At 43.1% G+C, this 16720-nt stretch overlaps 1 protein-coding gene across 3 annotated transcripts in view; it reads left to right on the forward strand.

Annotated features, from left to right (window-relative positions):
- The first annotated feature begins 7699 nt into the window (after positions 1–7699).
- The window catches only part of LOC142200973 (LIM zinc-binding domain-containing Nebulette), a 183808-nt gene continuing 174787 nt past the window's right edge, over positions 7700–16720 (forward strand). For all 3 annotated transcript variants that reach the window (XM_075271748.1, XM_075271749.1, XM_075271750.1), the window contains exon 1: positions 7700–7949. In XM_075271748.1, the coding sequence (XP_075127849.1) occupies positions 7881–7949 (69 nt within the window). In that variant the 5' untranslated portion in view covers positions 7700–7880. The remainder of the gene's footprint in view (positions 7950–16720) is intronic.

Consider the following 16720-nt stretch of genomic DNA (forward strand, 5'->3'; position numbering starts at 1 on the left):
AACGCAGACAAGACGAACAACAACAAAGGGAGGTCAGCTAGCCAGGGTTCGGTAACAGGAGAGCGATGCAGTGCCAAATCGGAGTCAAGAGAATAGTCAATGAGAAAAGCCAAAGGTCAGGTATAATAGTATAAGCAAACAGGGAACGTAAGAGCAGGTATGTGCACGGCAATAACAAGCACTGGTGTGAATGGGAACCAAGGCTAAATAGGGAGGAAGAACCCGCCCATGGAGTTCACAGAAAGGCAGCTGTCAATCAAAGGGCAAGGCCAGATTAACCACTTAATGGACAGAGACAACCTTGGCAGAAGACGGGTGTGGTGCAAATCCAATTAAGGACTAGAGCCGTGTTCACACAGTGCAACTAAAAACTTTAAGCAGATTCTCAAACTGCACACGCCTCCTGCGCCGCAGCACGCGAGCAGAGGGTGGCGCAGAGGCCTGAACAGGCAGAGATGTTACATAAACAGTATGCAATAAGTAAGGACTAAGCGGGTCTGGGGCATTTGATGGGGATAGGTGCACTGGATGACTCTTGTGGGCCATGGGTTATGTAAGGTTGTACCTTGGATTATGGAAGTCAATTGCTACTATTATTAGATTTTTTTTTATAGCGCCATGAAGGTCAGAGGGTAAAATCATGTAACGTGGGTGCAAAACAGAGTTTGAAGATGTGGTAGGACACAGAAAGCCCTGCCCCTATGAGCTTACAATCTAACCGGTAAAGAATAGAAACATGAGGCATGGTATTACTTGTGTGTACAGGATGCAGACTGTCACATATGAAGTGTTTAGTGTTTAGTGATAGTCACTGCACTTTATCGTCCATTTTATAGAGAGTCACTGGCCTTCCCCATCCAAATAAATCTATCAATTCCTGCATATTTATTTTAGCATTGACCTTTTAGTTTCTGCTTGTATATTATTATTCCATCTCAACAAGGAGATTGCTTTTCATATGCAGTAAATTTCCTTTCGTCTAGCACCCGATGGACTAAACAAAAACCCCATGGTGTCCGTTTTGGCAATGTTGAGATGAATCGGAGCAAAACACCATTAATACATAAAGACTACTGTAGTTTCACCAGTACTATACAACATGAGTTTTATACTGCAAACAGCAAATTCTGCCCAAAATATAAAAAAACATTGGTGGGTTATATGAAATAAAATAAAATTCATCTCTCCTCTAAGATCATTGCTGATGTCTTTCCTCCTTGACATTGAGTTAACACATGCGTGAATAATCCAGACCAGCAAACTGCCAAAACTTCTGCTTTGGCCTAGTTTTTGTTAAATAAGTACTGAGGTTGTATTTACCTAATTTTAAGATCTAAGAATCAGATATTTTTAAACTCAAAGAGGGTGCACTTTGTTTTCTCATGACTGTATGACCCTTTACTTTAGGGATAGCCCCTTGCTGGTTGGGTTGGGTGCAGATTTTTCTTTCTAGGACCACATTCTCCAGGGCTCAGTAACTTCTAGTTGCACCTGATGAAGAACATTGGTTATAGAGTATACACCACTGAAGATGCACTTTGAGCAGACCACCTGTGGAGGATACACAATATTTTTGGCACATCCATAGTAGTCTTTGAAGGCTGTAGATGTCTTGCTTTCATGTGTTGTTTTTACTCGTTGTTATGAAACACTGAGTCTGAACAGGGCTGTGCAAAAAAAAAAAGGTAATTATACTACATGTAGACAATACACTCGACGGGAGATTTACCCACATCAAAGGGATTGAAACATACATGACTTCATTCCTGTAGGTTTGGCTCAATGCTTTCATATGTGTCCAAGACAATACCGCTTTCTTATCTAGAGTTTGTGTAACACTAGGCAGCTAATACTAGAGTCATGCAATCTACATTGTTTGGAGACATTTACAATAATATACTGAGGATAAGTCATCTATAAAAATGAACAACCCCTTTAAAAATCACACGCTCCGACCAGCAAAAAACAAGATCTCATATGGATATAGTAAACCTCTCCAACTTCACCAATTCCAACTTTTTGCAACCTTCAATTGGTGCCGCTCCACTGGTTCCAATGCTGCTGGAATTTTTTCTCTAGCCCCCACCGTTCCTGAGCAATTGGTGCTGTTATTTTTAGCACCTAAGATGCTAATTAGGCTCTCTACTGTTAGGTGGGCGGTCCTAGGTCTAATTAGCATATTGGTCCTTGAAACTAATTGCACTGATTGCTCATGGACGGTGAAGGCTCCAGAATCAATGTTTTGAGGTGGTGAAAGGTCCTCCAGAATTGTGTTTCTGGACATATTTGTGTGAATATTTTGTGTTTTTTTTTTATTTTTACAATTTTACATCACTTGTTAAACTTTTTAAAGGTGTGGCAGTGGGTGTGGTTAGCCTGTTGAGCTGGTATAAACCAAATTTGTCAAACGTGACTTTTTAAAAAGTGGCAACGAATTGTCGCAGTCTCATTTCAGTAAGAAAAATGGTGTAAGTGGTGTAACTAAAGTCTTGTGGGCCCAGGTGCAAACTTTTGTCCAGGCCCCCAAGTTCCTTCCTAGAGCGAATTCTTGATAGTGGGTGCTGAAGCGATATCTCAGATACTTTAAAGGGGTACAGCTTTAATACCCACAAATGCAGTTATCCTACTAATATTATAAATGTGAAAGTTTGGATGTTTGGATGTTTGTGAGTTTGGATGTTTGTTCCTCAATCACGCTAAAACGCCTGGACGGATTTGCGTGCAATTTTCCACAAACATAGTTTTCCCTCAGGATTGAGTCGCAGGCTACTTTTGGTGCCACTAAACAACATGGCTTCCTAGCAGGAGACTCACAAAAGCAGGACTCCTAGCCCCAGCTATAGACTCACACACACTGCCTGGCATTTCCTGCCTCAACCTGCCTGCACACTCCTTACTGTCACCTCAGGAGTAGCCCTCACTCTACTCACTCACATTTACATATAGATTTCCACTACACATACACAATACAACACATCACATTGTAATTACATGTATCTCCTATCACTGCTATATACAGTACCTGATACATACAGTCATGGCCAAAAGTTTTGAGAATGACACAAATATTATATTTTCACATGATCTGCTGCCCTCTGGTTTTCTGTGTGTTTGTCAGATGTTTTTATCACATACAGAAATATAATTGCAATCATATTGTGAGTAATAAAAGCTTATATTGACAGTTAGAATGAGTTAATGCAGCGTTGCAATATTTGCAGTGTTGACCCTTCTTCTTCAGGACCTCTGCAATTCTCCCTGGCATGCTCTCAATCAACTTCTGGACCAAATCCTGACTGATAGCAGTCCATTCTTGCACAATCAATGCTTGCATTTTGTCAGAATTTGTAGGTTTTTATTTGTCCACCCGTCTCTTGATGATTGATCACAAGTTCTCAATGGGATTAAGATCTGGGGAGTTTCCAGGCCATGGACCCAAAATCTCTATGTTTTGTTCCCTGAGCCATTTAGTTATCACCTTTGCTTTATGGCAAGGTGCTCCATCATGCTGGAAAAGGCATTGTTGATCACCAAACTGCTCTTGGACGGTTGGGAGAAGTTGATCTTGGAGGACATTCTGGTACCAGTCTTTATTCATGGCTGTGTTTTTAGGCAAGACTGTGAGAGAGCCGATTCCCTTGGCTGAGAAGCAACCCCACACATGAATGGTTTCAGGATGCTTTACAGTTGGCATGAGACAAGACTGGTGGTAGCGCTCACCTCGTCTTCTCCGAATAAGCTGTTTTCCAGATGTCCCAAACAATCAAAAAGGGGATTCATCAGAGAAAATGACTTTACCCCAGTCCTCAGCAGTCCACTCCCTGTACCTTTTGCAGAATATCAGTCTGTCCCTGATGTTTTTTCTGGAGAAAAGTGGCTTCTTTGCTGCCCTCCTTGAGACCAGGCCTTGCTCCAAGAGTCTCCGCCTCACAGTGCGTGCAGATGCACTCACACCTGCCTGCTGCCATTCCTGAGCAAGCTCTGCACCTGGTAGCCCGATCCCGCAGCTGAAACACTTTTAAGAGACGGTCCTGGTGCTTGCTGGTCTTTCTTGGGCGCCCTGGAGCCTTTTTGCCAACAATGGAACCTCTCTCCTTGAAGTTCTTGATGATGCGATAGATTGTTGACTGAGGTGCAATCTTTCTAGCTGCGATACTCTTCCCTGTTAGGCCATTTTTGTGCAGTGCAATGATGACTGCACGTGTTTCTTTAGAGGTAACCATGGTTAACAGAAGAGAAACAATGATGCCAAGCACCAGCCTCCTTTTAAAGTGTCCAGTGATGTCATTCTTACTTAATCATGACAGATTGATCTCCAGCCCTGTCCTCATCAACACCCACACCTGTGTTAATTGAGCAATCACTGAAACAATGTTAGCTGGTCCTTTTAAGGCAGGGCTGCAATGATGTTGAAATGTGTTTTGGGGGATAAAGTTAATTTTCTAGACAAATATTGACTTTGCAAGTAATTGCTGTTAAGCTGATCACTCTTTATAACATTCTGGAATATATGCAAATTGCCATTAGAACAACTGAAGCAGTAGACTTTGTAAAAATTAATATTTGTATCATTCTCAAAACTTTTGGCCATGACTGTATATACTCCTGTACACAGGCTGTATATACTATATAATTACATGTATCTCCTATCACTGCTATATACAGTACCTGATACATATATACTCCTGTACACAGGTTGTATATACTATATAATTACATGTATCTCCTATCACTGCTATATACAGTACCTGATACATATATACTCCTGTACACAGGCTGTATATACTATATAATTACATGTATCTCCTATCACTGCTATATACAGTACCTGATACATATATACCCCTGTACACAGGCTGTATATACTATATAATTACATGTATCTCCTATCATTGCTATATACAGTGCCTGATACATATATACCCCTGTACACAGACTGTATATACTATATAATTACATGTATCTCCTATCACTGCTATATACAGTGCCTGATACATATATACTCCTGTACACAGGCTGTATATACTATATATTACATGTATTACCTATCACTGCTATATACAGTGCCTGATACATATATACTCCTGTACACAGACTGTATATACTATATATTACATGTATTACCTATCACTGCTATATACAGTGCCTGATACATATATACTCCTGTACACAGGCTGTATATACTATATAATTACATGTATCTCCTATCACTGCTATATACAGTACCTGATACATATATACTCCTGTACACAGCCTGTATAACACATCACATTGTCTGTATCACAACATACACAATATAACACATCAAATCACATTTGGTAGCCCACCAAACTTTTTAAAGCACTTTTACAGTTTCACACGTCTGTGTCCGCCCAATACTCAACTCACCGCAGACGAAGTCGCGGGTAAAAGCTAGTCAAGAATATGGTGAGCGAGCCGCGCAGCGCCGACATGTAAACAATCCTGGGACAGTATTACGTGCTCCACAGTAGATCCTATACAGTATTATGTGCTTCACAGTGACTCCCAAATAGTATTATGCACTCCATAGTGGCACCAAAACAGTAATATGTGCTCCACAGTTGTCCCCAAACAGTATTAAATGCTGCATAGTGGCCCGCAAACAGTATTACATGCTCCACAGTGGCTCCCAAACAGTATTACGTGCACTATAGTGGCCCCCAAACAGTAATACATGCACCATAGTGGCCCCCAAACAGTATTACGTGCACCATACTGGCCCCCAAACAGTAATACATGCACCATAGTAGCCCCCAAACAGTATTACGTGCTCCATAGTGGCCCCCAAACAGTAATCGTGCACCATAGTGGCCCCCACACAGTATTACGTGCTCCACAGTGGCCCCCAAACAGTATTACGCGCTCCATAGTGGCACCCAAACAGTAATACGTGCACCATAGTGGCCCCCAAACAGTATTACGTGCTCCATAGTGGCCCCCAAACAGTATTACGTGCTCCATAGTGGTCCCCAAACAGTATTGCGTGCTGAATAGTGGCCCCCCACACAGTATTATGTGCTAACAGTGCCCATCCCCCACCAGAACCCCCAATTCCTTCCTCTTTCTCACACACAGCCTGCACCTCCATTCCCTCCTCTTTCTCACACACAGCCTGCACCTCCATTGCCCCCTCTTGCTCAAAGGTCCTTTAGCCCACTAGGATTTAGCATCTACTGCAGGAAGATCCCCGGAGCAGATGCTCAGCCCAGGAGAGGTGAGTATAAGTATTTTTTTTATTTTTACACACCTCTCCTGGGCTCACAGTTCAGGCCTCTTTCCATTGACAATATGTATAGTGGTCGGGGAACAAGGCTGTCCGTGACCACTATGGTCCAGAGCCCTGGCCATTTCCAACTGGCTGCAGACCCCATACCCCTCTGAGCCCAGTCATGGTTGCACTCCCTGCGACCATAATCATTATGCCACTGAGAGGTGTAGAAAATGGAGTAACACCTTTGGACAAATGTGTCAAACTTGACAATGTGCCAAATATATCAAACTCTGGGACCAATTTAGTAAGACTGGCACTTTGTGACCTGGTCTTTGTCACTTTTGTGAATTGGCGCGTGATGCGCCAGAATTATTAGGATGTTCCGATCTTGTAACAATTCAAGAATATTGGGGGGGGGGAGATCCTGTGTCTTGGCAAAGATTTCTAGTCCAATTTATACCAGTTTTCTAGTAAATTTGATCTGAACCCCTGCCCGGCTCGCTTAGATTCCTGCCCCTGTCCGCTCACTTTTTTGAAAACTGGTGAGCAGTACACAAAATAAAAAGTTGCCCCAAAAAACAGAAACGCGAAACAAAAATGGTCACTTTTTCATGCCAGAAAACTGGCGTACAACACGTGACATGTGCAACGTTTGATAAATTTGGGGCAAATTATGGCAGTGCAGACTCCAGACTGGCTTCGAGGCGAAGGTCCCACATAACAAAACGCAGCAAAAAATGTTGCAGAAAAAAAAACATATAGCAGCTTTTTTTCACAAAATTGCATTTTCTGAGTTTTCACCCGGGGCCTTTCTGCCCCTATAATAAGAAAAAATGGAAATGCCAGGTGCGATTTCCAAAAACGTGGGAGTTTCTGATAACTCAGCTTTTCCGCTGCAGATTTTTTTTCAATGTGCACATAGGTTTAGCTAGAATCCCATCCACTTTGCAGGTACTGTCAAACGCTCTGTTGTGGTACTTCCGCCGTGGCCAAAATGCTGCGTTTTTGCACGGTGGGGCTTCAGCCTAAAAATTTCCCTCGTGATAGGTCTCTCATCGTAAATGTCAACAATAGGTGTACACTTAAAGGGTTAAGAACCAAAACATTTTTTTCCAATATTTTCATTTTCCCTTCTTATGACTCGGAGATTCGTGAGCGACGGACGCTAGACAAGACTGACATGTATGCAGAACTTTTTGAATACCTGCCCCCTACATGTGCATGGGGTCATTTCTGCAGCCTGCGCTTGGATTTCTGCAAACCTCAGCCAGTGGAAAAGGGCGGTGACAGAAATGTCTATAACAAATCTGCAGCGTGTGAACTTACCCGTAGGCTTGTGTTTAGTTTGTAGATTTCAATAAAGCAATCATAAAAAAAAAACATAAAAAAAAAGAAGGCAGGGCGGACTGGGGGGAGCCTGGGCGCTTGCCTGCCTGTACACAGTCGCACACACTCACACACATCTGCCTTGGGACTGCAGTGTGATGTATTCCTGCTCCAGCTGATCTGCACTCCCACCGCCTGCTCACTGACAGCTCCCGTGCAGGACATCACAGCAAGGGGGAACCGGATTTTTTTCCTTTTTTTTTTTGTTCCTTCTCCTCCTTTTTGGTTGCATTCCTGCTCTTGGAAAAATTCTTTTAAGAAAATGAACCCACAGTGTGCCCGTTGTGGCAGAGTCGTGTATCCTACGGAAAAAGTCAACTGCTTGGACAAGGTAATTTTTACCTTTCTTGTCTTGGTCAGAGGTTTGCATACCCGATACTATTCGGATGTATAGGACGTGGTGACGTTCACTTGCCGCCTTGTTTTACTACTTAGGGTTGATGGGCAGGTGTCGAGCGTAAAGCAACCAAAATTTGCCAAAATTTTACGTATTGCTTTAATCCAATGAGTTACGCGCTATGGAAGTGGCTTGTGCCGGATCACAAACTCAGCTCTGCTGCAACCTGAAGTTGCACAAGAAGGGTTAGAACTCTGCTGTGGAGTGGAAGGGTTAATGACGATACCAGCGGAGAGAATACCTGAAGATTTAAGGAGTGACTATGGCAGGAATGCTTACAATTAGCAATTTCTTCATGCAGTAGGGAGGCGACGCGGCGGCAGGGGACAACTTGGTGCCTGATGTCGGATATTGGGAATGAAAGAATGTTCCCCCCTCATGTGTGCACAGTTGTGTAAAGGGCTTCTAATCTCTTGTGCAATGTCACGTTTGGCTGGGGGGGGGAGCGTTTCATCCGAATGCAGAAATGACTTGTCTAGGAGAGGAGTGTAATCTCCAGGTATTGACAGCGGATGGCAGGCTACTGAGCCTTGGCAATGTCAGCTGTGAATGGTGGGAAAGTGATAATGAAGCAGGAGAAGAGGGAGCGAGCATGATGATGATGATGATGATGATGATGATGGGAGTGCTGCTTCCCCCATTGTGCAGATTAGTTTCTTTAGGTTTGCTGCATTCTTATGGGATTGGCTATTAGGAGAACAAGCAATGTCAAAACTTACAGAAGCGAGTGGCCCTGGGCAACCCTGCGGAGCCAAATCTGGCTATGTAGAGACTCCACTCTTAAGTCAATTCCCTTCCCTTAGAATTATGCCCGGCGGTCTGGAGATGTTTAGAGGTTAGGGCTTAAGAAAGACTACAACCCATGCAGAGGAAGGTCAAAACTGTACCTTCTTGGCCAATTTTGCCCCATGGGGGGGAGAACATGGAAGAACAAATTCCTTCCCGATCCCAGGATCAATGGAACATGATCTCTTACACTGTATCTACCATTGCTACCTCGTTGGGTGGGACATTTCAAAGTTTTACTACTGTAACTGTAAAGAATCCTTTCCTATACTGAAATTTTAATTTCTTTTCCTTACCAGTTAAAGAATATTTTTTTGAGCAGTTTTTGGAATAAATTAGGGGCCAACTTAGTTCTTAGGCTATGTTCACAAGACGACTGTGAATGGAGGAAATGGTTCATTTTTACAGCTTTTTTGAACCATTTTGTGTCCATTTCTCCATTCTCAATTTTCTATGCCCATTGGTCATCCATTTTTTTTTTTTTTTATCAGACCATTAAATAAACAATGAATTTCATTGATCTTTTTTTGACCCAACCCACGCATCTGTTTTCACCGGCTGTCACTTGGATGCCAATCCATTTTGACAGCCACTAAATTTCTTTGGGTTGTGAGGTCGTGAAAACGGTCAAAATTAGGACATAAGAAAATGGACATATCAATAGCCCCAGAAGTGTCAAAGCTCATTACCTGACTTCCAGTCAAGCCATGCTACTATCGCCCACTGTAGCCACGCTAATATCTCCCACTGTAGCCACGCTACTATCTCTTACTGTAGATATGCCACTATCTCCCACTGTAGCCACGCAACCATCTCCCACTGTAGCCACGATACTATCTCCCACTGTTGATATGCAACTATCTCCCACTGTAGCCACGCTACTATCTCCCACTGTAGATATGCCACTATCTCCCACTGTAGATATGCCACTATCTCCCACTGTAGCCACACTACTATCTCCCACTGTAGATATGCCACTATCTCCCACTGTAGCCACGCAACCATCTCCCACTGTAGCCACACTACTATCTCCCACTGTAGATATGCCACTATCTCCCACTGTAGCCATGCTACTATCTCCCACTGTAGCCACGCTACTATCTCCCACTGTAGCAATGCTACTATCTCCCACTATAGCCACGCCACTATCTGCCACTGTAGCCACGCTACTATTAACCACTGTAGCAATGCCACTATCTCCCACTGTAGCCACACTACTATCTCCCACTGTATAAAACAAAACAAAGACACCGAGCGCACTAAGTGTAGTATTTGAGAGTACACAAATGATTAAAAACTGGGTAAGTATTAATGTGGACCAGATGGCCTCTCACCTTATGAGGTTGTGAACAGTCACAACACTTGAAATCGTATTAGGGTGAGAATGGCAGCAGTTCAATCCGTCACCGGAGAACCGGAGGAAATACTGAAGAGGAAAAGGGGACCAAAGGTCCGTTCTCCCTCAACGGACCTTTGGTCCCCTTTTCCTCTTCAGTATCTCCCACTGTAGCCATGCTGCTATCTCCCACTGTAGCCATGCTATTATCTCCCACTGTAACCACGCTACTATCTCCCACTATAGATATGCCACTATCTCCCACTGTAGCCATGCTACTATCTCCCACTGTAGCCACGCTTCTATCTCTTACTGTAGATATTCCACTATCTCCCACTGTAGATATGCCACTATCTCCCACTGTAGATATGCCACTATCTCCTACTGTAGCCACGCTACTATCTCCCACTGTAGCCACGCTACTATCTCCCACTGTAGCCATGCTACTATCTCCCACTGTACCCATGCTACTATCTCCCACTATAGCCATGCCACTATCTCCCACTATAGCCACGCCACTATCTCCCACTATCTTACCTGACTTCCAGTCAAGCCATGCTACTATCGCCCACTGTAGCCATGCTAATATCTCCCACTGTAGCCACGCTACTATCTCTTACTGTAGATATTCCACTATCTCCCACTGTAGATATGCCACTATCTCCCACTGTAACCACACAACCATCTCCCACTGTAGCCACGATACTATCTCCCACTGTTGATATGCCACTATCTCCCACTGTAGATATGCCACTATCTCCTACTGTAGCCACGCTACTATCTCCCACTGTAGCCATGCTACTATCTCCCACTGTAGCCACGCTACTATCTCCCACTGTAGCCTTGCTACTATTAACCACTGTAGCCATGCTACTATCTCCCACTGTAGCCACGCTACTATCTCCCACTGTAGCCACGCTACTATCTCCCACTGTAGTCATGCTGCTATCTCCCACTGTAGCCATGCTATTATCTCCCACTGTAACCACGCTACTATCTCCCACTGTAGCCACGCTACTATCTCCCACTGTAGCCACGCTACTATCTCCCACTGTAGCCACGCTACTATCTCCCACTGTAGCCACGCTACTATCTCCCACTGTAGCCACGCTACTATCTCCCACTGTAGCATGCTACTATTAACCACTGTAGCCACGCTAATATCTCCCACTGTTGCCACGCTGCTATCTCGCGCTTTAGCCATGCTATTATCTCCCACTGTAACCACGCTACTATCTCCCACTGTAGATATGCCACTATCTCCCACTGTAGCCACGCTACTATCTCCCACTGTAGCCACGCTACTATCTCCCACTGTAGCCACGCTAATATCTCCCACTGTAGCCACGCTACTATCTCCCACTGTAGCATGCTATTATTAACCACTGTAGCCATGCTACTATCTCTCACTGTAGCCACGCTAATATCTCCCACTGTTGCCACGCTGCTATCTCGCGCTTTAGCCATCTTACTATCTCCCACTGTAGCCATGCTACTATCTCCCACTGTAGCCACGCTGCTATCTCCCACTGTTGCCACGCTGTTATCTCCCACTGTAGCCACGCTGTTATCTCCCACTGTAGCCATGCTACTATCTCCCACTGTAGCCACGCTACTATCTCCCACTGTAACCACGCAGCCATCTTGGAAGCTAGGTTCCTCTCCAATTTCATGGTATGTTTTATCACATATGAGTATGATTTCACTAGATTACCTCAGACATCTATTACATGGCATTGAGGGGAACCAATAGGAACCCATCTGGGGAAAAATAGGCAATTCAAAGTGATTGTAGCAGATCTGGAGTGTGCGTCTCACATACTGGATCATCCCAACCTCCTTGACAGGGATCACGAATGTGTAGAGTCCTGTGTATAGAGTAGGACAGAATAACCAAAAACCTCAGTAGATGATCCTTTACCCCTGGCATCTATGCGGTAGAAGTCGCCTGTGAGGAAGGATATAGAGAGCTGTAGGACGCCAGGTGACACTTCTCTAATTGACGGCGGCAGTTGTGTTTACTCAGCAAGTTTATGTAAAGCGAACAAATGAATCCAGCTACGGCTTCACAAATGGTGCCGATCTAGAGATAGGAATAAGGATTTGTCTTCTTCCCGGTATTTGCAATAACTGCATATATGTCACATATATCAACATGTAATATTAGATAAAGGGAGTCTGTGTCACATTACTGCAACACCAAAATGCAGCGAGACAATGATTGAAACTGCAGAAAGGACCAGAAATTCCTTCCTGAGTCAGTTTTCCAAAAATACTCATTTGGGGGTAATTTACTCACCCATTTAGAGCAGTTTTCTGGGGGTGGATACGGTACATGTTTGGCTCACAGCCCTTTTTTGCCCTAAAGACACATAGATTCTAGTTCTGGTGCACGGGACCTCCTGCAGGGCGCCTGAATTAAGAGGTGTCACCAGAAAATCACCTATTTTTTTTACATTTTTAATCCAATTTTTTGCTAGGCATACCGTATGTTTAATATATATTTTTTTACATTTTCCAAGTTATCGTCGATATTAAAAAAAAATTGTAAAAATCCTGCAATTCTGACTCTGGCCACTAAGCCAAATAATATGGTGGTACTTTCTCTTTTTTGTAGTAGAGTTCTTTGCAGCACCCTATCACTTATTGTCACAGCTATCATGTATATGTAGATAAGACACAGAATCAACCAGTCACCAGAGGATTTCACAGCTTTTCTACTCCACCTTCCTACACACTGATCTCTGCTCAGGTCACAAAGCATGCCTAGAAAACTCTCCTAAACTGCCGGAGTCGGAATATTTTCCGATACTGGTGGCTAGTCCTGGGTACCAACTATGCATTCTACAGGCACACCATACTATTATAGCAATGAGCAAATATACGCTCAGCATGATGTAATATGGCGTGGAGTGTCTAGGGGTTAAGCGGACAGTTACTTTTTAACCATGTGTGGTATGTTTGCGAAGTTACAAGCACTTAAGGCAATAACTATGAAAAAGTTGTTACAAGTTTACTCATAACATACTGTGTTACATTCACATCTGTATTGGAATCATCAGTGTAGTGTCCGTCAAAAATCCCAAACAAAAAGTCCTGCAAACCCAAATTTTTTGTAATGTTTCCTTTTACACCTTTCGGGATGAGTTTCTTCTTATACAGAAGTCTATGGAGAGGGGAGGGAGGAGGCTGCAATAAAGACACACAAATAACTGTAGCTGCTACAATGTGAGTGATAGTGTTAATTGACTCTAATATAACATTCGAGATATGGCTCTACTACTGTCTCCTCCTCCCACATCCCCTCTCCATAGACATCTGTGTGTGAAGCTGCAGTTAAGGGCCTATTAATGATAAGGGTCTGGGTGAGAAGGTGACAGATTTCTTTAATAAGATATATTACAAAGTATCTTATATTCACTTGCCCTATGTATTTATGATACATGCCTTTATAGTTGGAGGTTCCCTTTGTAGATAACATAGAGATACAGACCATGTATTATATTGTCGTGTTATATAGAATCCAATATAATAAAGCGTTGTGATCACTGTCTGCACTTACTGATCTTTATTGTATGCAGAAACAGCCCAAATCCTGTCCTTGGTCCGCCACATTATTATTCTTTAGGTATATCATGGTTATTTGGGCAGTATCCACCAGGAAAGATTCCAAGATAATGTCCAATGGCATGGCATGAGGAAGGTACAAGTATGTACTGAAACGCGTAGCAATACCATGACATTAAGCTTCACAGTTACGCTGTAACTTTTTACTATAAAGATTAATAAAAGTTACATTTTATACATTCGGACGTTATCTTGGATCCTTTCCTGGTGGAGCTGAATCTTATCTACAGATTATAATTCAGTGTCCCCTCCCCCATAATGCTCCCTGCTTTACTAACCCCACAGGCTCTGGCTCTAGTGAATAGTGGAACATGGAGATGATAGGTCTGTTTGCAACTTTTTCTGCCTCCTAAGGAGACAGACCGTGTTGAGATTGCTGCCTAACGCCCGGGCCGTTGGGACAGCACCCTAAATGCAGGACTGTCCCCTCTGATCTGGGTCTACAGTGGAGGCCACACACCTTAGGGCCCATTGCAGATGCACAGTTTGCCCTATGGTTAAAGTAGCCCTGAATGTGGTGGTAGTATATTTATGTTCTATAGAGTAACTACTTGAATATTGTATTGTAGTATTGTTTGGGCAATGTACAGTGGGGCTATTACTTAGACATTGTATACAGCTTTGTATGACAGGACTGTAGAATATGGCTATTTGAGCTGTATGAAGTAGTATTATTTGAGCAGTGTATAGCAGTACTATACTATAGCACATATAGTAGTACTATACTATCCTATCCTACTAATATGTTTGTTCCTCAATCACACAAAAACGACTGAACGGATTTGCTTGAAATTTGCCACATACATAGATAGGAACCCCGATTAAAACATAGGCTACTTTTTATCCCGGTACATGACGTCACTACACAACCACAGTGAAGGAATTTAGGTTCACACAACACTAAAGGACCTGTGATGATGCTATGACAGGTCCTTGAGCCATTCTCAGATAGGATCATGCTAGGCAATGGGCGGAGCTACACTCTATTTTGTGGGTGGAGCTTTATAGGATGAAGCTGGACAGTGTGAAAGTTGAAGAAAATGGAGTCTCATAGAAGATCAGGAGACTACAGAACATGCAGGCTGTGTGTGGGCACGAGGAGTATATCGGGTGTAGAGTTTCAGTGAGTGTGTTGTTCTGCCTCTGATGGGGGAGGGGGGAGAACTTTGGCACATTTCAGCAACATCCGTTCAGCCCTTTGTAACACAGAAGCTGCTCAGACAGCCACATAACCAAACCCCTGTTATCACAATTGCCCGATGTAGCAGAGTTTAGGCAGCGCTGTAGCACACCTCTATAGGCTCTCTATATGCAAACATGTACACACAGCTGGGTATCCTATGTATATGCAGTGATGTAGCAGAACCGAGACGCGGGAGCAGGCTGATCAAACTGTGGCAAATTTCTGCAATATCCGTTCAGCCGTTTCCAACACAGAAGCTGCTCAGACACTGACATAAGAACACCCCTATAATCCAAATGGCCAGATGTAGCAGAGCTTAGGCAGCGCTGTAGCACAGCTGAGTACGTTTTCCATATGCAGAGATGTACATACAACTGAGTATGCTAGCGATGTAGCAGAGCCGAGACGCGGGAGCAGGCCGATCATCTACAACAGCAATTGGCTAAATATAAGCTGCACAGTGCCAACACCAACCTGCAGACGAAGTCGCGGGCAGATGCTAGTAACACATATAGCAGTACTATACTATAGCACATATAGCAGTACTATACTATAGCACATATAGCAGTACTATAGTATAGCACATATAGCAGTACTGTACTATAGCATATATAGCAGTACTATACTATAGCACATATAGCAGTACTATACTATAGCACATATAGCAGTACTATAGTATAGCACATATAGCAGTACTGTACTATAGCATATATAGCAGTACTATACTATAGCATATATAGCAGTACTATACTGTAGCACATATAGCAGTACTATACTATAGCACATATAGCAGTACTATACTATAGCACATATATCAGTACTATACTATATCACATATAGCAGTACTATACTATAGCACATATAGCAGTACTATACTATAGCACATATAACAGTACTATACTATAGCACATATATCAGCACTATACTATAGCACATATAGCAGTACTATACTATAGCACATATATCAGCACTATACTATAGCACATATAACAGTACTATACTATATCACATATAGCAGTAATATATTATAGCACATATAGCAGTACTATAGTATAGCACATATAGCAGTACTATACTATATCACATATAGCAGTAATATATTATAGCACATATAGCAGTACTATACCATAGCACATATAGCAGTACTATACTATAGCACAGCGTTGTAGTTGTTCTATGGTTCTGATACTTGCATTCTTCTGCTTTGCTATGTTTTATCTGTAGCCTGTTTTTCCTGACCTATTGTCCCTTTACCACTTTCCAATAAAAGAGGAGGGGGGCCCTACACAGTGTTTTGCCCGGAGGCCTTCTTCATATCCTCTCCTATCTGTACGCTATTCTCTAACCTACTAAGGGCTAGTTCACACGTGGGCAAAGGGGAGGTTTTTGACAGCGGAATTCGCTTCAAAAACCTCTCCTTTAACATGGTGGTCTATGTAGACCACTAGCTTTTTTTTTCCTCCTAGCGTTTTCCGCCTGAAGAAGCGACATGACCTTTCTTCAGGCGGAAAACGCCTGAAGAATTGCATAGAAGTGAATGGGAGGCGAAAACCGCGCGGTAAAAAAACGCGCGGTTTTTTGCACACAAAACCGCGCGGTTTTTTACAAAAAACCGCGCGGTTTTCGCCTGCAGTTTCTATAGCACATATAGGAAAAAAAAACACTAGCGAAAACCGCTAGCGAAAACAGCGTCAAAAACCTCGTCAAAAACCGCGCGGAATGCAAAAAACAGCGTCAAAAAAACTCCTCGAGGTTTTTTACCTCGCACAAATA

Source organism: Leptodactylus fuscus, chromosome 4 (assembly GCF_031893055.1).
Source record: "Leptodactylus fuscus isolate aLepFus1 chromosome 4, aLepFus1.hap2, whole genome shotgun sequence".
Lineage (NCBI taxonomy): Eukaryota > Metazoa > Chordata > Amphibia > Anura > Leptodactylidae > Leptodactylus > Leptodactylus fuscus.